General features: G+C 46.2%; 1 protein-coding gene across 3 annotated transcripts in view; it reads right to left on the bottom strand.

Annotated features, from left to right (window-relative positions):
* fbln1 (fibulin 1) overlaps window positions 1-13,102 on the bottom strand; it is a 65,986-nt gene extending 52,884 nt beyond the window's left edge. The window contains exons 1-3 of one of the 3 annotated variants that reach the window (XM_063196663.1): window positions 12,511-13,102; window positions 4,261-4,372; window positions 1,118-1,256 (exon numbers count right to left, since the gene is read on the bottom strand). In XM_063196663.1, the coding sequence (XP_063052733.1) occupies window positions 1,118-1,256; window positions 4,261-4,372; window positions 12,511-12,565 (306 nt within the window). In that variant the 5' untranslated portion in view covers window positions 12,566-13,102. Of the gene's footprint in view, window positions 1-1,117; window positions 1,257-3,928; window positions 3,958-4,260; window positions 4,373-12,510 lie in introns of those variants that run through there. The other 2 variants (XM_063196662.1, XM_063196664.1) reach the window with 2 other exon arrangements.
* Window positions 13,103-23,713: the final 10,611 nt, after the last annotated feature.

Here is a 23,713-nt window from a genome sequence, read left to right as displayed (position 1 = left end):
CAAACACACACATTGACTAAGACACACACACACACACACACACACACACACACACACACACACACACACACACACACACACACACACACACACACACACACACACACACACACACACACACACACACACACACCATGCCCATAAAACCCTCCCCCCCGCACACACACACAACTCCACATCCTCCACACACTCTGCCTCAGTTGCAGTTGAGTCCACTCCAGACAGGACGGGCCAGACAGGAAGTGACTAATCATCTTGTCTGTCAGCAGTAGCCATCAGCAGCAGCAGCAGCAGTGCTGTGTGTGTGTGTATATGTGTGTGTGTGTGTGTGTGTGTGTGTGTGTGTGTGTGTGTGTGTGTGTGTGTGTGTGTGTGTGTGTGTGTGTGTGTGTGTGTGTGTGTGTGTGTGTGTGATCTTGTCTGTCAGCAGCAGTGCTCCTGTGTGTGTGTGTGTGTGTGTGTGTGTGTGTGTGTGTGTGTGTGTGTGTGTGTGTGTGTGTGTGTGTGTGTGTGTGTGTGTGTGTGTGTGTGTGTGTGTGTGTGTTCACCTTAGCCGTCTTGGCTTCACAGGTGCTGTGTGTGTGTGTATGTGTGTGTGTGTGTTCACCTTAGCCGTCTTGGCTTTGCAGGTGCTGTGTGTGTGTGTGTGTGTGTGTGTGTGTGTGTGTGTGTGTGTGTGTGTGTGTGTGTGTGTGTGTGTGTGTGTGTGTGTGTGTGTGTGTGTGTGTGTGTGTGTGTGTGTATGTGTGTGTGATCTTGTCTGTCAGCAGCAGTGCTACTACTCACGTTAGCCGTCTTGTCCTCACAGATGTTGGTGCTGGCAGTGAAGTGTGTGTGTGTGCGTGTGCGTGTGCGTGTGCGTGTGCGCGTGCGTGTGCGCGTGTGTGCCCCTCACCTTAGCCGTCTTGGCTTCACAGGTGCTGGTGCTGGTGTGTGTGTGTGTGTGTGTGTGTGTTCACCTTAGCCGTCTTGGCCTCGCAGGTGGAGGTGCTAGCGGTGAATAGTGTGTGTGTGTGTGTGTGTGTGTGTGTGTGTGTGTGTGTGTGTGTGTGTGTGTGTGTGTGTGTGTGTGTGTGTGTGTGTGTGTGTGTGTGTGTGTGTGTGTGTGTGTGTTCACCTTAGCCGTCTTGGCTTCGCAGGTGGAGGTGCTAGCGGTGAATAGCGCTTCGCAAGCCCCCTGCTCCTTGGCCATGTTGATGCCACTGGTACAGCTGGTGTCCTCCAGCACGGCCGCACAGCACTGCTCCTGAGCTATCCTGTTAGGCACACACACACACACACACACACACACACACACACACACACACACACACACACACACACACACACACACACACACACACACACACACACACACACACACACACACACATACACACACAGACACAGACACACACACACACACACACACACACACACACATATTAGCGCACTGCTCCTGCGCTATCGTATTAGGCACACACACACATACACATGCACGCACGCACACACGCACACGCACACACACACACACAGAGACCCCCACACACACACACACAGACCCACACACACACACACAGACCCACACACACAGACCCACACACACACACAGACCCACACACACACACACAGACCCACACACACACACACACACACACAGACCCACACACACACACACACAGACCAACACACACACAGGGGTGAAGGAGAATAGACCCCTAACACAAGGGGAAAGAGAAGAAAACACACACCAGGAACATTTAGCTCCTTACGCAACCACATGGGCTTACTGAGGCTATCCAATCTGACAGTGTGCTTCTCTCAGAGTGAGATTGCGAAAGACCTGCTGTTTACTTTCCATTGTTTTGCTTTTGTCTCGCTGCATCATGTCTCCCTGAGGAGAGGAGAGGAGAGGAGAGGAGAATAGAGGAGAGGAGAGGAGAATAGAGGAGAGGAGAATAGAGGAGAGGAGAATAGAGGAGAGGAGAGGAGAATAGAGGAGAGGAGAATAGAGGAGAGGAGAATAGAGGAGAGGAGAGGAGAATAGAGGAGAGGAGAATAGAGGAGAGGAGAAGAGAAGAGAAGAGAAGAGAAGAGAAGAGAGAGAGAGAGAGGAGAGGAGAGGAGAGGAGAGGAGAGGAGAGGAGAGGAGAGGAGAGGAGAGGAGAGGAGGGGACAGGGGAGGAGAGGAGAGGTCTTCCAAAACCACAACTCTGTTTCTTTTTTTAATTATTTTTCTGTTATCAGACCATGACTGAGCTGTGCTCTCTCTCTCTCTCTCTCTCTCTCTCTCTATCTCTCTATCTCTCTCTCTCTCTCTCTCTCTCTCTCTCTCTCTCTCTCTCTCTCTCTCTCTCTCTCTCTCTCTCTCTCTCTCTCTCTCTCTGTCTATCTCTCTGTCTGTCTGTCTCTCTCTCCCTTTCTGTCTCTGTCTCTGTCCCTCTCTCTCTCTCTCTCTCTCTCTCTCTCTCTCTCTCTGGCAAACCCCTCTCCACCCTCTGTCCTGGAGCCAAGCTGCGTAGGTCAGTGGGCCTATTGTGGCGTCGAGCGCTGAATCAGAGGTGATCGTGTGGTCTGTATTTTTACGGTAAGCCACTTTGCAGCCAGACAGAGCAAGTGGGCACTTATACGAACACTAACTCCCAACCTCCATCCATCCAATCCAAAAAGGTTCTCTTCATCAAGCCCTTGCAGGAAATCTTTCCCATATAAACGGGAGCCCACTCTTTAGCCACAACAGAGCCTTTTAAGGGCACAGTCAGGCTGCTGTTTTTCTTTTCACTACTTCTTCTTGTCTTATTTTTCTTTTCTTCTCTCTTGAGTTTTTTTTTCTCTCCTCGTGTGTCTGAAATAATCCTCAGATTTCCTGTTATTCCTCTTCAGCCCTCTCGCTCGCTATAGTTTCACCTCCTAGGTATTTCCTGGGTTTGGAAATACCCCCTTTTGCTTAAACCCCACTCCCACTAACACCATCCCCTCTCCTCCTCAACCACCACCACCACCCCACTCCCAGTAAAACCATCCCCTCTCCTCCTCAACCACCACCACCACCCCCACCCAACTCCCTCACTACTCTAATTTGAACAAATTTCTGGATCATGCTGTGCTCCAAAAGAAACAGTTTTGCTGGTGGCAGGAGAATCAAGTGACTGATTTGGTTTTGCAATTGCCCAGACCACATCGAGCCACCACTGATGGCTACCAACTGTAGCCTACCGTTGTCACCAGGGCTTGACGTTAACGTTTTCTCTCGCCGCCCATTGTCATCAGTGGTTTCCTCAACTCACTGGCCATTCAGCCCTTTTATTAGCCACACCTGTGGACACAGCTATCAGTTTTATCCTGATAATCTATGGTTACATTTAGGAGCGCAAGACTTACTGCCAAAGCAGCTAGTGAGACAGACATACCGAGTTTTAGCAACATTTGGCAGCTCTGTTTGTCACCACCAGACTACCGCCAGCTCTGCTCCTCTCCTGGACTCCACAATGCCAGATGAAGTGCTGCTAGCTGCTTGACCTCTATGTTGATGCTATGAGCTGTAGCCATTATTTGCTACCACACTAGGCCATTGACCTCTTTAAGTATTAGTATTAGTACTGTATCATTGCGCTCGGCTAATCTTGTGGAGCAAAGGTTTCCCCTCCACCACCACCAACTCCCGTTCATTCGATTCACTCCAAATCCGTTGTCAACGTAATGTCTTTAGGCTTATTTTCTAGCCCAAATTGAAAGTGCAAATGTGAAGCACCCGTAGCATGTGGCTTCCTAGCCATAGTGTGAATGGATGGCTAGACCTTATTGTAGTTGTCATCCGGTTTCCACATCCACATCAGCACTGACCTGCAGGTGCTAGATAAGAGGCAGGGTCGTACTGACCTGCAGGTGCTAGATAAGAGGCAGGGCCGTACTGACCTGCAGGTGCAATAAGAGGCAGGGCCGTACTGACCTGCAGGTGCTGGACTCGGATATGAGCGGCAGGGCCGTACTGACCTGCAGGTGCTATAAGAGGTAGGGCCGTACTGACCTGCAGGTGCTGGACAAGAGGCAGGGCCGTACTGACCTGCAGGTGCTGGACTCGGATATGAGCGGCAGGGCCGTACTGACCTGCAGGTGCTATAAGAGGTAGGGCCGTACTGACCTGCAGGTGCTATAAGAGGTAGGGCCGTACTGACCTGCAGGTGCTATAAGAGGTAGGGCCGTACTGACCTGCAGGTGCTGGACAAGAGGCGGGGCCGTACTGACCTGCAGGTGCTGGACAAGAGGCGGGGCCGTACTCACCTGCAGGTGCTGGACTCGGAGATGAGCGGCAGGGCCGTGCAGTCCTGGCTGTCCAGAGCTCTCTCTCGGCCGTCCTTACAACAGTCGTCCATGGAGATGGGGTCTCGCGCCTCTGAGGAAAAAGATGATAATATTTACACTGAGATGGAGGTGCCTTAGAAATTAGGTGTCATTACATTACTCTTAGTAGAAGTGTTTATTACGCATTACTTACAAAAGAGTGCATACGTGTAAATAAGTTCACATCATAAAGACGAGACCTTGAGGGTGATGAGGATACTGTGCTACTTCATCTGTGCCATTCATAGGCCGTTTGGTGTCCATGGTGACACGGGTTCAAATCCAGCCAGGGTCATGTCCTAATCCTAGCCCATCTACCTCTCCCTCTCACATCCTGTCTCTATTCACTTTCCTATCATAATAAAAACAAAAAGGCCAAAATATACGGTACTCTAAAAAAGTCCTCACCTGGATTCGAAACTCTGAAGCAGAATTGCTCACAGGAGTAATATATGTTTTTTTAATCAGAAGCGCCTTAGGCCTACAGAATTTGAGTCTTTGAGTCTTTCAGCGAAGACTAGCGTGCTCCACTGTGAAAACCGTGTGCAATATGAGATTAAAGTACCAATATATCAAACTACTCAGAAATGAATGAATGTAAATAAAAGTTTAACACCATGAAAGGGGATACAAGTGAAGAAAAGCAGGGTGCACAAGTTGTAAGGAGTTGAAGAAAAACAACTTCAATATCTGTACGTATTGAGCGCTGTAGAAGTATGCAGTCACAGTCTGTCTATATTTCAAACTCTTCTATTTTTTCCTTATCTGGGGTTGTGAGTGCCTCTTTTGTTGGGTATATATGCCATGACTTGCCTTGCCTGCAAGACTCCCAACTATATCACCACAGGCTGGGCAATAAACACACACAGGGGATTCCTTTTATTCAGCAAGGCTTAGACAAAAGCCTGACGACAGGGGGGGGGGGGGGGGTCAAATGGGTATGTTGTCCTGGGCCCAGGGAGATAGGGGGCCTAGAATTGGGTTCTCATTGTATGTAGTGGGTAGGGGGCCTTTTCAAATGACTTTGTACTGGGCCCAGGAAAAGCTGTCAGCGGCCCAGCTTAGACACGCCCAACTGCCACCCAACTCAAACCATTGCAGATCATCAAAGCACACCGCCTCCCTCCTCAGTGAAGTTGAGATAGGCATCTGGGGGTAAATGAAGGAGGTTTTTTCTGCTGCTGCTTTCATGATAGGCCTACGCCTTGTTTGCAAGGCCAAAATGCTATGAGGCTACTGGCTGTATTCATCCATAAGAATCTGCTATGAGGCTACTGGCAGTATTTAAATGCTATGAGGCTACTGGCAGTATTCATCCATAACCGCATGGATGTATTCATCTGTCACGTCTGGGGAGGGATCCATCGACCCGAAACGTCACAGTAAAAAATTAAGAGGCTGGGAGCAAAACAAAACCTGGTGGAAGGGAACGTTTTTCAATTGACTTGTCTGTATCTGACCATAGCTCATCTAAGATCTTCCCCGTAAAAGCACAGCTTAACAGATTTGATTGAACTGAATGAGAAATGGGGATGACAAGACTGCAGATTTGCTGGAGTGGAAAGTCCTGGAAGGGACGGGCTGATGTGAGTCATATTCAGGCAATGCTGACTAGATTTACTTTACTTACTCAAAAAAACACATACTCTCTTTCTGATAGAACTGGAAATTGTACCTATGAGCAAAGTATTTTTTTATATGCTTTTACTATGCAACATTTTCCAATTAACGAAATTGTAGTTTTATTGTCTGGGAGAAAGCAGAATCTGCAGGGGACGTTTAATCTCCAAAAGGAGTTCAAATCATTCTCCAAAATTAACAACAGCAAAATGCCCAAAAGGCCTCAAAAACAACAACTGGCTCACTCACACTGAACTAATAAACTCATTAGTTTGAGGTTTGTTTGACCTGGCAAACGGGGAATAACTTTGGCAGACGTGTCTGTTGGACTCCTGCTGTAAACCACAACGTAATCCTACTGCCAAATAGGTCCTACCCTCTACCCCGGGCTGCACTGGCCATCTGGCATACCGGGCATTACTACCCTCTACCGCCTCCTGAAAATGAGACACATATCTTGTGATCTTGCCAGGGCCACTGCTCAGGTTTTGGAGGCCTTAAGCATAACTGGACAGGAGCCCCCCTCATAACTGAATAATATAATAATAATCTACTAACTAATAATACATATGTTTTGTGATGTAATTCAATACTTTTTTCCATGACGTTTTAAGCCAAACTCTATCTAAGAGGCCCCAATATTGGGTCCAAAGTGGTTGGTGCCCCAAGCACTGGTTGGTGCCCTAAGCACTCTGCGTCCTCTGCTTATGTCTAGTGGCGGCCCTAGGTCTTGCTGTACTAAACTTGACACTAACGGTTTCTGTACTGTAACTGCACATTCTGGCAATGGCCATTGGATTACCACAAATATAACAACAGCTAATAGGCATCTATTCTATATTCATAGAGGGGGGTTGTTTATTACACATTTCCTTAAATGTCAATAAGTTAATCATGGACAGAAAATAAATTACATAAGTAGTTTATAAATAAGTAATGAAGTAAATCATTTGTTCACCCTTACAGCACACGTTTTACAGCACTAGGCCATCAGATGCAATGGCAATTTAACAGATATATTGGTACCTGTAAAGTTTTACAATAAAATGACAAGCAACCGTATACGTAGTTGTACTTAATATCACAAGCAAACAACACTCAACCATTCGTTTCTCTGCCAAACAAAGACGTACTGTACAATACAATGCATTTAATGTGGCTAGGCTGCTCATGTGCTGACAAGTATTATGAACCAACTCAAGCGTGAGAAAGAAATCAAGACATAACAGGCTGTCGGATACCCAGCGTGTTGCCACAAGCAAACAAAATGACACCGCTAGAAACATCTCCACGGAGCTTCATGGATGAGAAAGGTCTTCCATGGTACACATGACTAATGAGCTGAGCCATTTCTCACAAGCTGTGTGTTATCAGAGAAGTTGGTGGGTTGGTGGGGGGAGTAATCAACCAGTGCTCTCCCCCATCCTCCTCCATGACTGAGGTACCCTGAGCATGGTACCGTCCCGCTGCACTGCTCACTTGGGGCGCCATTGAGGGCTGCCCCTTTGCACGGGTGAGGCATGAATGCAATTTCGTTGTGTGCACTGTGCAGTGTCCACTTGTGTTCACTTGTGTGCCGTTGAGTGCTGTGTCACAATGACAATGGGAGTTGGAGTTTCCTAATGGGGCTTTCATGAGCTCAGTAGATCAGTAGTGATGAAGGCATGCTGTCGTGGAGACCAGTAGTGATGAAGGCATGTTGTCATGGAGACCAGGGGTCAGTAGAGATGAAGGAATGTTGTCATGGAGACCAGGGGTCAGTAGTGATGAAGGCATGCTGTCAGGATTTTGGCTACTCAGTGCCCCCTGACAGGTGGGGGCCCTAGGCTGCAGCCATATCTAGCCTGTACATTAATCCGGCCCTGGCTATGGACTCAAGCACCGTTACCACAGCGACCACCAAATGGCCATCTCTGCTATCTTTCACACACCTCACCTCCCAATGTATTGTGCTCTCTTTCAGTCAGACACGCACCACTCCTCCAAATCCTGGATGCCAGGGCGGATCTAGCCATTTTGGGGGGGCCCTAGGCAAAACATAAACATGGGGCCCTCAAGATGCATTCTATAGACATACAAATTGTGTGTTTTGGTGCTATTTTCACTTCACTTCAGTGTCAGATAGAAGATCTTTGAGCAAACTGCTCACCATCTTGGACAATAAGGAGCACCCACTCTACAACACCATCATCCAACAGAAGAGTGTGTTCAGCTGGAGACTAAGGGCACTGAAATTCAGGACTGACAGACTGGGGAAATCATTTGTCCCAAGAGCCATGCAACTCTATAATCTGTATAATCAGACTGTCTTCTACTGCTGCTGCTGCTGCTGCTGCTGATGATGATGATGATGATGATGGTGGCGATGGTGGGTGGTGATGGCGATGGTGGTGGTGGTGGTGATGGCGATGGTGGTGGTGGTGGTGATGGCGGTGGTGGTGATGGCGGTGGTGGTGATGGTTGAGTAGAAATAATCAAGTTTGCTGTGTTCGTGAGTGGCTGTGCAGGCCATGCTGGTTTCTATTGGTGGTTTGCTGTGTTAGTGTGCGGAGAGAGTAAAGCAGAAACAACAGAGGAAGAGGGAGAGATGCCAATGGATTCACTATCTCTGGATAAAGTTTGCTGTGTTAGTGAGGGGCAGTGCAGACCAGGCGGCTTTCTAGTAGAGTAAAGTAGAGTGGAGTACTTTTACTAATACGAGGGGAATGAAGGTGTCTGACAGCTTACACCTGTGATTCCCAAACTGTGGGACGGGGCACAATTATTGTCAAAATTTCAAGTGTACCCCAAGTTGGAGAAGGATGGGAACCCCTGGCTTTCATAAATACACAAACACAAAACATGCACAAAGACCTAATACACAATATTGCGCATTGGAGTAGACATATAGCACCACTACAGCAATCAGCGTAACAGTTCACAGTTACACACACACACACACACATACACACACACGTACACGCACACTCAGGCACCCACAAACAAAAGGTGAGGTCCTGGTAGGGTATTGCTGCTGCTGGTGGTGGTGGTGGTGCTGGTGGGGTGGAGAGTTTCCCGCCTGCACGGGTAATAAAGCCAGTGGAGGAGGAAATGAGAGGCCTTTTAACGAACCCCCTGCCATACTACTCCCCGCCGCCCTCCTGCCCGCCACGCCCCCCCCCCCCCCCCTTCCATGCTCCCATGTGGGATTCCTATTAGAGCTGCTCTCTCTCTCTCTCTCTCTCTCTCTCTCTCGCTCGCTCTCTCTCTCTCTCTCTCTCTCTCTCTCGCTCTCTCTCTCTCTCTCTTTCTATCTGTCTCTATCTTTCTTGCTTGCTTGCTCTCTCACTCCCCCCCTCATCTCTCTCTCTACCCTTCTTTACCTCTCAGGGCCATGAGCTGTGTTGTTCCTCGAGAGTACTAGGTGAGCTACAGGGGTTAGAGTACGATGTGAGCTACAGGGGTTAGAGTACTAGGTGAGTCACAGGGGTTAGAGCAGTGTTTCCCAACCAGGGGTACGTGTACCACTAGGGGTACGCGAGCACACTGCAGGGGGTACTCGGAAAAATGAAAAAACATATGGAGCATAGTCACATTGGGATATAAAGCATGACTGAGGGGGTACTCATGGTATGACAAAAAGGCTTAGGGGGTACGCAAGACATAAAAGGTTGGGAAACACTGGGTTAGAGTACTAGGTGAGTCACAGGGGTTAGAGTACTAGGTGAGCTGCAGGGGTTAGGTACATAGGTTCATAAACACGCAGAGGCCATTTGCTAGTTAGCACAGCACCCCCGTTAGCAACAAGGCTCGGCTGCTTTCAGTTCTTTTGGTCGACGACCTTTTGGTCTGTTATCATTACACCACACACCCTTCCCTTCCCAATCCTGCTCTTGCAAATCAAAGGGGGTTTGTTATTATTAAAAGGGGGAGGCAGGCAACCCTTTAAAAACTCCAGGCAAAAATAGCCTTGAACAGTTCCCTTCCAGGCAATGAGAGTGACTAAGACGTTTTTCTGTGGGAGTTGACGAGAAACAGTCCAGTGGTGTGTCTTGCACAAGGTTTATGGAGCTATTGTCTTGCAGTTAAGTATCCCGTCCCTGTGCTTTGCTAATCCCGGCCTGCTCTGTCTCTGGCTGTCACGGCCCGTAATCATTTTTCATGTCTGACGGTCCACAGCTTACTGACGCATCCAGAAACCTGGAGGTAGGACCCTAACCCTTTCCCAGCCAATCTCTCTTCGCTGTGCGGTGTGTTATTTCACCCGGCGAGACAGTTTTTACTTTTAGCCCAAGTGATCCCACAGCAGCCCCCCTCCCCCGCCCCTCTCCTCCCCTCACTCCTCCTCTCCTCCTCTGCTCTGCCCCTCTCCTCCTCTCCTCCTCTCCTCCGCCCCTCTCCTACTCTCCCCCGCCCCTCACTCCTTTCCTCCGCCCCTCTCCTCCTCTCCTCTCCTTACTCCTCTCCCCTCTCCTCCCCTCCGCTCTCCTCTCCTCCCCTCACTCCTCATCAGTGATGTATTGTCTGCAAGGGGCGGCTGCCACCTTGGAACGTCATTGTGGTTTTTAAGAGCCTGCTGTTTGGGTCTTGCACATGGCTGGATCATACGTAGCCGAGGGGCTGGTGTAAACACGCCCTCATGAGTAGCCGAGGGGCTCGGGTAAACACGCCCTAATGAGCTAGGGGGAGCAACACCCGCCCAACACCCCCCCCCCCCACCCCCCCAAGCACATCTTCAAGAACGCTCACCAACAGACCAGAGGAACACAGCACAGCCCCAACTGGGCAACCCAGTAGCATCACTTTGGGGTAGAAGTAGGATTTTGTTGCAGACTCACAACATTGCTGTGACACTAACAAGAGACAGATTTAGACTTGGTCATTAACATTGGTCCTTCTAATTAACAGGCTCTATAGGGGCTCTGCATGAAAGGGTTAAATATAGGGGGGTCAATAAATAGATAATATATAAGTAGGTTATTATAATTATAATTTGGGGGGTTAAACTGGATCTGAGTATTGTGTTATTGAGGTGTAATGCCCCATTGTCCCTGTGGAAATGACACCCCTGGTCTTCACCAACCGAGTGCCCCGCAGGGTTCTGCTGCCCAGTCCCAGTCGAAGCGGCCCGCCCCGCCGCGCTACGCCCCGCCCTGCTGTCATTGACAATAGGCCCCTCCCCGCCCTGCTGTCATTGACAATAGGAGCTGATCCACAGGTGGCCTGTTCCCGTCATCAGGCGGTCGCCGCTCGCTGTGTAAATACCTTACGGCTGAGGCGAAATGACAGCTGCTGATGAGGTACGACGTGTGTGTGCCCCAAGGGGGAGGCCTTGGGCTGGCTCAGGGGGCCCTCAAGGGGCCCACATACTGACAGACGTCACAGCGATCCATCAGGCAGTCATGATAATGTGCAGAAAGCTCTTGCGATCAATTGGAAATGAATGGTGGCGCCACTGAATGGCTGCACATGCCCACCCAGGGGAGGGCGGTCTGTCTGAGCAAAGCCCAGCAAGGTTGGTGACATCAGAGGAGGCCTGAAGATGGTGATACACCAGGCAACGTTTTGGGCAAAAATATTCAATGATTTTATTTTGACAGTTTATCACTACAACGCTTTCATCAGGAGAACTTGGATGAGGAGGAGACAGATGTTCTTCATCGTCACATCTGAAAAGAAGGAGCCAATTGGGCCGTTGCCTAGCAACATTGACCAAAACGTTTCCCTCTATGCATCATCACCTTAACACCTCTGAGAGGTTTGTCATCAGCAGCTCAGTCTGAATTTCGGTTTCAATTCTTTGTATGACCGGTGCATGTAAAGAAATGGACAATAAAGCCGGCTTGACTTGACTTCTATTTGAGCCGCCATCCTGGTGCCAAGGGATGACCCCCTGTGTCTGTCTTCAGTCATAGCGTGGCATTTGGTGGAGGACAGGAGAGGGGACCCCCACTGTCCGTCAGAATGTCCCCTGTGAGTGGCCAAGAGTGCCCCCTGCCACGGCCAACAGGCACTCCCACGCCTCACTGACCCCTCGTGCGGTTTAGGAGAGTAAATCTGACGAGAGGAGACTGATTTACTCAATCATATCCAATAGCAATCTCTCTCTCTCTCTCTCTCTCTCTGTCTCTCTCTCTCTCTCTCTCTCTCTCTCTCACACACACACACACACACACACACACACACACACACACACACACACACACACACACACACACACACACACACACACACACACACACACACACACACACACGCACACAGCTTCCTAAACCTCTCTGCCTTTCTGCATTCAATAATAGAACACCTACATACTGTACTACACCAGCACACACCAATTCAATTCAGATGCACCCACCAACCTAACCTGTAACATTTGCAAACCCAGAGGTTTGCCCAAGTGTCAGCCTATAGCCTCCGTTAAATCACTTGTTGCGTCTCTCCTCTCGCAACTGAGGTGCATAGTACCATCATGAACACCCACTGGTCTTTCCCCAAACATAGTCACACACACAAATGATATTTCACTAGCATCTGGCGAAGTTGGCACAGTCAACTCCACAATCGAAATGTGCCATAAATAGTTCTTACCTTGGCCATTGAGAACTCCGTAAATAGAAAAAAGAATCAAAATGCGGAATGCCATTGTGAAATTAAAACAATACAGCTAAGTCTTGAAATGTTCAGATGTATGAAGTTGTTGCCTGCACGCTACCGTGCTGGTTGGGGATGAGGGCGCGCGGTCCGACAGGGTTGATGGCAGCGGAACTGTCTCACGTGGAGTCTCCTAATTAGTCTCTTTAGCTAACCCGGTCCCCTAGGGGGGCGGGCCCCGCAATACGCAATCACTTATTTACTTGAATCAAGCTCCGGTCACAATTTAAAACATAATTTAACGCCAATTAATAATGATGAAACCCAATTACAATCTGATGTATGTGTGTTTATTAAAATGTTACCTCGTCTTTTTTCCAGAGAATGAGCAAAGTGAAGGCACATCTCAAAGATCCATGTTGATTTTAACAGACATTCGTCTGATTGGTAGGCTATCTAAGTTCGAAATGCTCCTTGGCTGCGTCGCCATAATCCTTCTGATTATTGAACATCTGGAGAGGGGCAGCGGAGATCCAGACAGTGTTGCGGTTTTCTCCAGACGGCAGTGTAATAAATATTTAAACATTCTGGTTTGGTGAAATGTGAAATATGGAATGCATATTCCATATTTTGTAGTATTTACGGTCTTTTCACGGTAGACAATCTTGTGTAATTACTCGCCACAATATTTTCGGCTGACGAAACTCTCCCTCAAGGAAACTGATTGATTTTATTGAATCCTACCAGACGTCTTTGTGGTGAGCCTCTGGTTTCATCGAGCGAGTGCCGAGTCGCAGACATGTGGGAAGCCAGTCCCAGACTTTTCCCCAGACTTCTCATTTTTCAGCTACCCCAACGATAAGACTCAGAGAAGACGCATCAGAAATGCGCATTCTGTCTTTCTCTGTTGCGCACAAATAGAAACACGGCTATTCAAGCACACTTGACTTCCAAGAGGTAATTGTGGGTGTTTGAGATTGATCGAGAAAACACTTTGTTTATTTGTTGAACGTGTTGAACGAGACACTCGTAGATGAGGGACACACTTGTGTATTATCATCACTCACAAGTTGTAGATGGTTGGATTTGATAGAAGAAGCATCTCTCAAGGGGACGCTGTAAACATTTTGCAAACCAGCGAAGTCTCTGCTATTTCAATCACCCTGTTGGTTCTGGGCAAGGTGACAGAACTGAAAGTAAGCCACGCGCACTAATCAAAGCCACATGTCTTTTCTATAGAGAACTAGAAGCCTCTGATGAAACATCTTTTTTCAAACTGCCAAACTTTACTACTCAGACTGCTTCTGGAATTGTCTGGGCCACAGTACAATATCCTTCTTTGAAGAAAGTCATGTGTAGACCTAGTCAAAACTCAAACTCAAAATTACCCGTCTCCAGTCACACTCCATCTGACATTACATGAATTGAATGTGTGCTTTAAGTGCAATACACAATATGGGCCTTGTCCTCTTGAAGGTGTAGCATGTGTAAAGGTAGGGCGAAGGAAGATATTACATTTTCATACAGATAAGTAAACTGACATGTTAAAACTTGTGCACACGCTTCCTTGAAAGAAACTGTTTCATCACCTAAATATTTATCCCCAAGATTATTTTTCACCCTCTCACACCAATGAATGTGCTCTGTATCAGTCAGAAAAAAATATTTGAAAACACTCCCACTCCAAATCACTGTGTAAAAATAAAAAGATTAGGAATGGATGCCTCTTGCATCATTTTTGACAGCAGCACACTGTCAGCATGTGTCTGTCCACACTCCAACACCTCAGACCTTGCAATAACAGTAATGTGCTCAGGCCTGCTCAAAAAGCAACTGTGCAGACAGACTGTCACAAAAAGGAGCTTTGCAAACAGACCACAACTTCATTCCAATTCCATGTTGTCTTGAAAAATGGCTATGCTATGGTATGTCCATATAATTGACTAGGCCATCCCTTAGAATTGTGAGTTAGAATCACAAATGACCCAATAACAGAAATACAGAATAAAGTTTTGTAGTGCTGCATTGAAACTTTGTACTGAGAGACTATCCTGGGCACCAGTGTTCCCTTCTACTCTAGGCTCTTTCTGCACCCCTGCTACTCTTTCGAAATGGCCTGCTTACTTTGTTGTGACTCAGCTGTTTGTAGTATATAGCTCAAGGGGTAGGGAATTTTTGTAGCCCCTTAATGCATGCAGTACCTCCAGTGGCACGCTGTAATCGTCATTGAAAAGTTAACTACCATAGCACTACAATATTATGACATAACACAGGGCCTTTAGTAATGCACTATGACTTTGTCATTGCTATTCTGGTAACAGCTAATTTATAACGCCGTGTCTTAATGGGTTAAAAAAAAGAAATTGGAGGGGATTTGACTTTATTTAGACAGGACAGTGAAGAGTGGTACAGGGCGCATCACATACTACGTCACCTAGCCAGTAAAACAGACTGATCATGTCCATCTGACTGCAGACCAGCTGGGGCCGACAGCACCAGGCAAGACTTTGGTCTGACTGTGATTAGATCTAGCCCGCAGTACTCTCCAATAAGCCAGGAGAGCCATTTACTAAATACTTGATCTTGGTGCTAAATTCTAAGCAGAGCAAAACATGCCATGAGGACAGACAGCGTCTGAGCGAAGGGATTTGTCGAACCTTGTTGTAAAACCAGGCAAGATATCAGAGGGGGTCTTTCTTAAGACAGCCTTAGCAACGCACATGGTTACGAAGCATGCCCCGGGACTTACAAGCAGGAGCAGTGTGTCCAAGGCTGACCCCTGCAGCAGCACCCTGCATGGCCTGTACCCCAGAAATGGTATTTTACTAAATGCCACGCACATGCTTGTGTCAGTCCGACACTTAACGCACCGCAGGACAGTTGACCCTATGGGGCCTCCGTTGCATAAAGTGCATTCCTACCATCACCATGAAAAAAAGAGGAGAGAAGTAGAGAAAAAAACAGAGAGAAGCAGAGAAGAGAGAGAGAGAGAAGAGAGGGAGAAGAAACAGAGAGAAGTGTGCAGTGCCAACCAGAGCCAGCCAGGCTCAGGGAAGAGGAAGTGGTTGGGCTTGTGGTAGAGAATGGCTAATGTGGATGTAGCCCACTAGCCCACTCACTCACTCACTCACTCACCCACTCACTCACTCACTCACTCACTCACTCACTCACTCACTCACTCACTCACTCACTCACTCACTCACTCACTCACTCACTCACTCACTCACTCACTCACTCACTCACTCACTCACTCACTCGCTTATTCACTCACTCACTCACTCACTCACTCACTCACTCACTCACTCACTCACTCACTCGCTCACTCGCTCACTCGCTTACTCACTCGCTTACTCGCTTACTCACTCACTCACACACTCACAAGTAGAAGGCAGGGCAGCATTCCCTTATCGCAGGGCTGGACTGGGACAGATTATCAGGCCGGGCATTTTCAGCCAAGACTGGTCCGCAGGCATTGAGATAGAAAATAAAACCTGTGGCAACATTTTTAACCATTGATTATGAGCTGTTTTGATCGCAACACCCATTATGAATATCAAAATCCGACTCTGAGAGGACAGTAGTGGCATGAGGACTGATCCCACTACAATAAGGGGAGGCCCCAGGCCAAAATCATCAATAGTCCACCGGGCAAATGCCCTGTATGCCTCATGGCCAATCTAGCCATTGACTTGTGAGTAAGCTATTTTAAGGACCACACCAACAGTCGGATTGGGCTGAGAGAGCTAACAGCCGACACAACACTTTAATTAGTGACCAAACTCTGGTAAAGTGGCCCGCAGTATTACTGGAATGTGCAGACAAATATAATTTGTGTATACTTTGCGGCTACTCAGTATTGCTTGCGCTTCTTTGTCGAATAGTTGTAAATGTTGTACAATAATTAAATACATCAAAACCCTTGTTGTGTAAAACAACATTTGGTTGTCTTTGCTGTAACATTATGTCCATGTCACACTGTTGCCCCGCCACTCTCTCCAGCCAACCAAGACTATGAAGACCATTCAGCAAATAGTAAGTAAGACTTACATATTGTGTTAAGTTGTAGAATACCAAGGCCCTAATCTTCTTTGTAGTTAAAGGCCTTTATTTTAATGGGCACAACATGATTAAAACACTTTGACACGTTTCTGAGTGCCTTGCTATTCTACAACTTTTATAATGAACTAAGCCTGTCACCAAAGAGCACCAACTTTATAAAGTACTTTACAAAGTTCCAGGGAGCACTCCAGCTGGATTTGATTCTCTAAGACTTAAATATTCTTTAGACTTTCTCAGTGGACACACTTCAACTTCAAATCTACCAGAGATACTAACACCAATTACAGGGACAGCAGAAGAGGAGATCAGTTGTGGGTAAGGGCTTTTCAGGGGAACATTCATTCAATAATATTTTAGACTATTTTTAACAAATTACTACTAATGTCACAAACACATCAAAAGCGACTAGAGCGACAACAGCGATGGAAAGGACAGACCTTGAATGGAGGCGCTGGCGACTGAAGAAATAAAAGCTATTTGGGCGACAAGAGGCGATTTGAGCTATTCTAGTGACAGTTTGTAGTTGAACGTCAGCGAATATTATGCTAATCTGCTATGATGCGGTTCGTCAACAGCTGCCGCAGCCAATTGGAATGGCGAAATGCTTGCGTTCTGCTTTTAATCGTTTTTATCACTCGTGTCGCTCTTGCTATGACAACAGTCCTGTGACTCTTGGTAGCTTTTGTCACTTCTGGTGCGTTTGCATGGTAAGATCTCAGATACAGTGGTGCTCATATGTTTACATACCCCAGCAGAATATACGCTTTCTCTGCGATTTCTCACCAAATATGAAGGATTACACAAAACCTTTTTTTTGACTCGTTGCTAGTGACTGGCTTAAGATATTTATTAGCAATCTTCTGTGTTTACTCTTTCAAAAGCATGATCACAACCCAAACTACCCAAATGACCCTGTTCAAAAGTGTACATACCCTAGTTTCTGATGCTGAATATGGCCCTGTTTAACATCAGGGACCGCTCTAAATTGTTTGTGGTAGTTGTGGATAAGGCTCTTAATGTTCTCAGATGACAAAACAGCACATTCTTCCTGGCAGAATGGTTATTTCCTATAATATATTTGGGTGTCTTGCTGGAACCTCACATTTGAGGTTTCCACTGAGTGGCTCAATGATGTTGAGATCAGGAGAGAGAGATGGTCGCTCAAAAACCTTAATTTTATTCTATCTGAAGCTAATGACGGGTTGATTTGGCTTTCTGTGTCGAAATATTGTCATGTTGGCACTGTTGGAATTTCAATTCAGAAATGCAATATGAGGGGGTTTGGTTGGAATCAAGCCATTGGGCAAGGGAATCATTGCATTGCAATGATCATTGCAAGGGAAATTGCTCAGGAGGCATAGGACAACCAAAAAATAACTTTAGGTGAAATATAGGACAACATGAAAAAATGTTTTAAACTGTACAGCAAAGAGGCACTTGAGGAAAGATGGGCTGTTGGGGGTTGCCAGGAGAAAGCCATTACTACAAAAATGCAAACATGTTATTTTGCATATGATACACCAAATAGCATAGTGAGAAGCATCAGAATGCCTGTGACAAAGTCATTTGGATAAATTAGATCAATAAGGAACTTTTTTCAGCCACTATTAACAGTACCATTTGGAGAACAGTCAACGGAGCCTATGATGAAAGTTACCATGCCCTTCTGTGAAACATGGTCATGGACCACTGATGTCATGGGGACATTTGAGTTACAAATGCACTATACTTTTGGTCCATACTCGCAGAATGATGAATACATTGCCCTGTGGAAAATACTGGAGGAAACTTGACACTCATCAGCCTTGAAACTGCACATGGTCCATTGTTTGGACATGCCAACATGACAATATTTCAACACAGAAAGACAAATCAACCCATCATTAGCTTCAGAAAGAATAAAATGAAGTTTTTGAGTGACCGGCTTACTCTCATGATCTCAACATCATTGAGCCATTCAGGGGAAACCTCAAATGTGAGGTTCCAGCAAGACACCCAATAATTTTATAGGAAACAACCATTCTGCCAGGAAGAATGTGCTGTTTTGTCATCTGAGAACATTAAGAGCCTTATCCACAGCTACCACAAACAATTTAGAGCGGTCCCTGATGTTAAACAGGGCCATATTCAGCATCAGAAACTAGGGTATGTAAACTTTTGAACAGGGTCATTTGGGTAGTTTGGGTTGTGATCATGCTTTTGAAAGAGTAAACACAGAAGATTGCTAATAAATATCTTAAGCCAGTCACTAGCAATGAGTGAAAAAAAAGGTTTTGTGTAATCCTTCATATTTTGTGAGAAATTGCCAAGAAAGCGTATATCCTGCTGGGGTATGTAAACATATGAGCACCACTGTAGGGAAAAGTTTGGGTTTGAAAAGCCCAGCATAAACAGGGGACGTAGCCCCATAATGCATGCCAGGATAATAGGATAATGGGATAATGCACGCCATACCACCAGTGGAGCCATGTAATAGTCATTTGAAGGTTAACTACCTTTACTATGACGTTACACAGGGACTTTAGTAATGTACTACGACTCAGCCATTGCCATTCTGGTAACAGCAAATGTATAACCACATGTTTTAACGGGTTATTTTTTTCTGATTCTCTCAACATACACAGGTGCACACCTGTAGGCCTGTGCTGTACGATCCAAGGCCTTGTATCAATGTTGACTTAGGCTCAACAGATCTGCATGATCTGCCCTTGAGTGTGTGTGTGTGTGTGTGTGTGTGTGTGTGTGTGTGTGTGTGTGTGTGTGTGTGTGTGTGTGTGTGTGTGTGTGTGTGTGTGTGTGTGTGTGTGTGTGTGTGTGTGTGTGTGTGTGTGTGTGTGTGTGTGTGTGTATGTTTGTGCGCGCGTGCGTGCGTTCGTGCGTGCGTGTGTGTATGTGCGTGCGTGTGTGTGCGTGCGTGCGCGTGCGCGTGTGCGTGCGTGCGTGTGTGTGTGTGTGTGTTTGTGCGCGCGTGCGTGCGTGTGCGCGTGTGTGTGTGTGTGTGTGTCTTGTGTGTGTGTGTGTGTTTAGCCTATGGGCATCTTCAGAGGTTTTAGCTTAATCCTCACCTTGTGTGCCCCTTCCAATTTAAAAAAAATGTTTCTAACATACCAAACAAAGACTTGCATTCACCATTTCACAAACAGACATTGAAGATTTAATTGAAAGTCACGTGTAATTACCATCATGCCCAAGTAGGATAATAACGGATCAATGACATCATAAAAGTCAGAGAGTGTTTGCATCACTGCCCTTGATAGATTCCAAGTGAGTCCCCCGTTTGACAAAAAGACCATGTCATAGGGTTGCAACCGTCCGTTTGACTGGAAGACCATGTCACTTAGGGTTGCGAACTGCATCTTAAAATACAGAATCGTCCCAAATAATTATTATGGTTGCGTATTGAGCTGAAACGGGACACAATTGGGTTAAAATGCAGGAAATTGTATCTAAGAAATACAACTTTTTCTGGTGGAGGGCCCACAGACCCCCGCGAGAATGAATGATTTTTTTTCAGACGGTTGGCAACTTAAATACTGTGTTTCAGTCATCCGACTTTCTTGAAACGTTGTATTAAAGTTACAACGAAACGTTGTATTAAAGTTACTGGTGGAATGGACAAGTGGCATCCTTCTTGCACAAGTGTGACACGGTGGAAACAAATTCCTCAGTGGGGGCATGTTAAATATTGTGACCTCACACTATGATTCAAGGACTAACATTAGATTTTAATACAAAACATACAAACAAACAAACAGTGAAAATATTGGAAAGTGGAATGTAAAGATGCCTACGTGTACTTTTCACTAATGCCATGTTATTCACACGTTTATAAATACAAACTGCATTTTTGTAAGGCCTTTTAGCAGCAAGAGAGAGTCATTTGAAAGAAAATGTTGAAATGTCTGCGGTGGTAAGGCATCCGTACTCATTCCAACATTCCACTAGAGATGTTCTGATGGATAAGGGTTAGAACTAAGAAAATATTTGATTCTACCCCTCACTCCAAACAATTAGTTCAATGGTAGAAAAATGTTGCTGTTTTATTGTTGAAGAGTACCCAATGCCATGTTTTAAAATAATTTCTTTATATTTTTAACCTTCTGAAGATTTAAACCTATTAAAAACATTGCACACTTTTGGAATGAGCATTTTGTAATTTTATTGCACAATTTCACAACTGTGCTCAGGATCACATTAAATGGCACCAATGGCAATGGAGGTTGGTAGCGCCCTCTGCTGGTGGCAGTATAGCAGACAGCCACACGATGCACAGTCAGCCCCTTCAGCAGAGTGTGGGGGTACCTCAAAGGTATGTAATTATAAAGGATAATTTTGAGGGAAAATATCTAACCATTCTGAATGTGGTAAATCGTGACATTGAATGTTACCGAATATTGGTTAAAGAAGCCTTCACAAACATGGAAGAATATTGAATCTGACAGTGATTGACCAGTTTTTCATTTTCCATTGAAACCCACAGGCCATTTCTTGTTTTTCCAAAGATGACCACTGCCTCCCCACTTCAGGTTTACTTAAGGAAATGGTCAAGATAATTAAATCACAAGAAAACAAAGTCGGTTGCTGACACGTTTTCTTTTCCAGAGAGCTAGACGTGTGTTTCTGTCCGCCTGCTCCAGCTTCTCACTGGGAATCTTTATCATCTCCCTCCTCCCTCACATACTCTCTCTCTCCCTCTCCCTCTAATGTTCAAGGCTGTCTCTGAATGTGTGTGTGTGTGTGTGTGTGTGTGTGTGTGTGTGTGTGTGTGTGTGTGTGTGTGTGTGTGTGTGTGTGTGTGTGTGTGTGTGTGTGTGTGTGTGTGTGTGTGTGTGTGTGTGTGTGTGTGTGTGTGTGTGTGTGTGTGTGTGTGTGTGTGTGTGTTTGCATGCTGCCCCTGGCATGGACTAATGAGTGGACTCTTTTGATGAGACTCCATAGCTGAGTGATTAGTGTCAGGCCTGCTCTTATCTTATCTCCCCTTATCAGCTGTGGCCAAGGTAGCTCTTGGTTTGCAGAATAGAAGTCTAGGAGACACTGGCCTGTAAAGCCCCATAAGACTGAGCGACCCGACCAGAGGCCTAGCCAGGGTTGCCAGATGAGACTGATCATTTTCAGCCCCAAAAATGCTCGAAGCCCACCTGGAAACAGTACATCCCACCCAACCTAAACCAAATGCTATTGCTATTTGTATGGCCACAAATCTGCAGAAAGCCCACCCAAATGCCCTAAAATAATCCTAAACAGCCCAATTGGGCGGGAAAACACCTAATCTGGCAACACTGGGCTTGACCAACACGCTGGCTGATGAGACCTAAAGGAGGCTCTTCAGGGCTCTCTTCTCTCCTCTCCTCTCCTCTCTTCTCTTCTCTTCTCTCCTTTTCTCTCCTCTCCTCTCCTCTTCTCTTCTCGTCTCTCTCTGTAGTCCGTCCATCCCTCCTTCCCTCTCAGCCCTCCTTCCTGTGATCTTCCCCACCCGCCGTCCCTACAGTTGTCTCCTCCGGAAGGATTTAATAAGAAACAGCCCAGACTGGACTGAGACCAGAACACTGCCCAGGGAGTTTAGGCTTAACATTAGATCTGCCCCTCACAAAAGCCCACACTCCATACTCTAATATTGTAGACTTACTGTATATTACTGTATATAATATGGCCAATCCAACAGCATCAGCCCCTGTGGTCTATCGGCCCACCTGGAAAATGCCCCGTATGCCAGATTACCAGTCCAGCCCTGGAAACAGTCAAGGCCAGGCCTGCAGGTCTCTTGGATGTGGGTAAATTGCTGCAGTTGAGGTCATTTAGAAGGAAAAAAAGGCGCTAATCTTTTTGAGGTCCGCCTCCTCCTTTTGAAGCCCGGCCTGCCCTTGTCTCCCCATGTTTGTGTCACTCAGTGGTGGGCCATTAATGCTCCAGACTATTTAGCTGCTGCACTTTCAAGCAAGACCAGAGCCAGACTGCTGGGTCTTGTATAAGTAAAGTTAAAGGCTTAGCCTCTCAACCTTCCACTACACAGTAGATTTGCCAGAATTAATTAAACGCTCAGAGAGTCAAACACAACACTCTTCTAGTTGCTCCCACACTCCCAGTGTTGCACTATACAGTTACTGCAACGTTCTGATTGCCACCACCATCCCCTTACCATTCAATCACAACCACCTCTTTTCAAGACATTCCGAGCGCTCAGCTAAAGTGCCCATTCACAATGCAAGTCACCATTACCTGCTGTGTAACTGTGCTTTCTCTCCATAATGCTCAAATGTGCAGAAATTGAAAATGTGCCACTTGAATGTTCTGGCTCCACTTACGGGCATGAAACAGTCAGAGAGACTCTAGAAACAGAAGCCAAGAAAAAACACAATTCCTCTGTCACACAAGACACACACCTTTCCTCTGTATGAGTGACCACCACACAGCTTGCATTAATAGTAATTACATTTATTTGGGCTTTAGAAACAATCACATTTTTAAGTAACAGAACGTGGGCCATAAACATATGCATGAACATAAACATAAAGATATGTATATTGTAATGTAGTTACCTGTGTATTGCGCTGTACGTATATATCATACTGATTACACAGTGAATTGTAACATAGGGCACCCACTTCTGAGGACAAAAACATGCCCTCATCACTCAGAAAAAAATTAAATAAGATTTACTAGTACTTAGTCGGCATCCTTCTCTGCATGTAAACATGAATTGAAATCCTTACCCATCCAGGGGTCTATACTATACTCTGAGGCGATTCTAGTGTCAGTGGGGGCCCCAAGCAAAAACCCAAAAGAATGAACATTCGAAACAAATTGCCGCTATTATAGTTTGAAGTTGAGCTGTTTTTCACCATCTAGTGTGCTGGGGGCCCCAAGCGGCTGCCTGCCTTGCCTGGTGACAAAATGCTCCTCTGACTCTACTAAGAAGCTGGTTCTGGAGTAAACCAGGTTAAGCTAAGAGGTAAATCATTGAATAGAAGAGGACTCCAGGCTCTTCTATTAGATGATTACTTTTTAACTTAACCTGGTTTACTCCAGAACCAACTTCTTAGTTTACCCTTCTGAAAGCTAAATAATATGTATATTACACAAGCATCAGCTATCATACCTCTCTGCTGCTAAGCATTTTGAATCCCCTCTGCTGGTGATAGAC

The sequence above is a fragment of the Engraulis encrasicolus genome, chromosome 4, assembly GCF_034702125.1.
Source record: "Engraulis encrasicolus isolate BLACKSEA-1 chromosome 4, IST_EnEncr_1.0, whole genome shotgun sequence".
Taxonomy (NCBI): Eukaryota; Metazoa; Chordata; class Actinopteri; order Clupeiformes; family Engraulidae; genus Engraulis; species Engraulis encrasicolus.
This window is presented reverse-complemented; position numbering and strand designations above follow the sequence as displayed.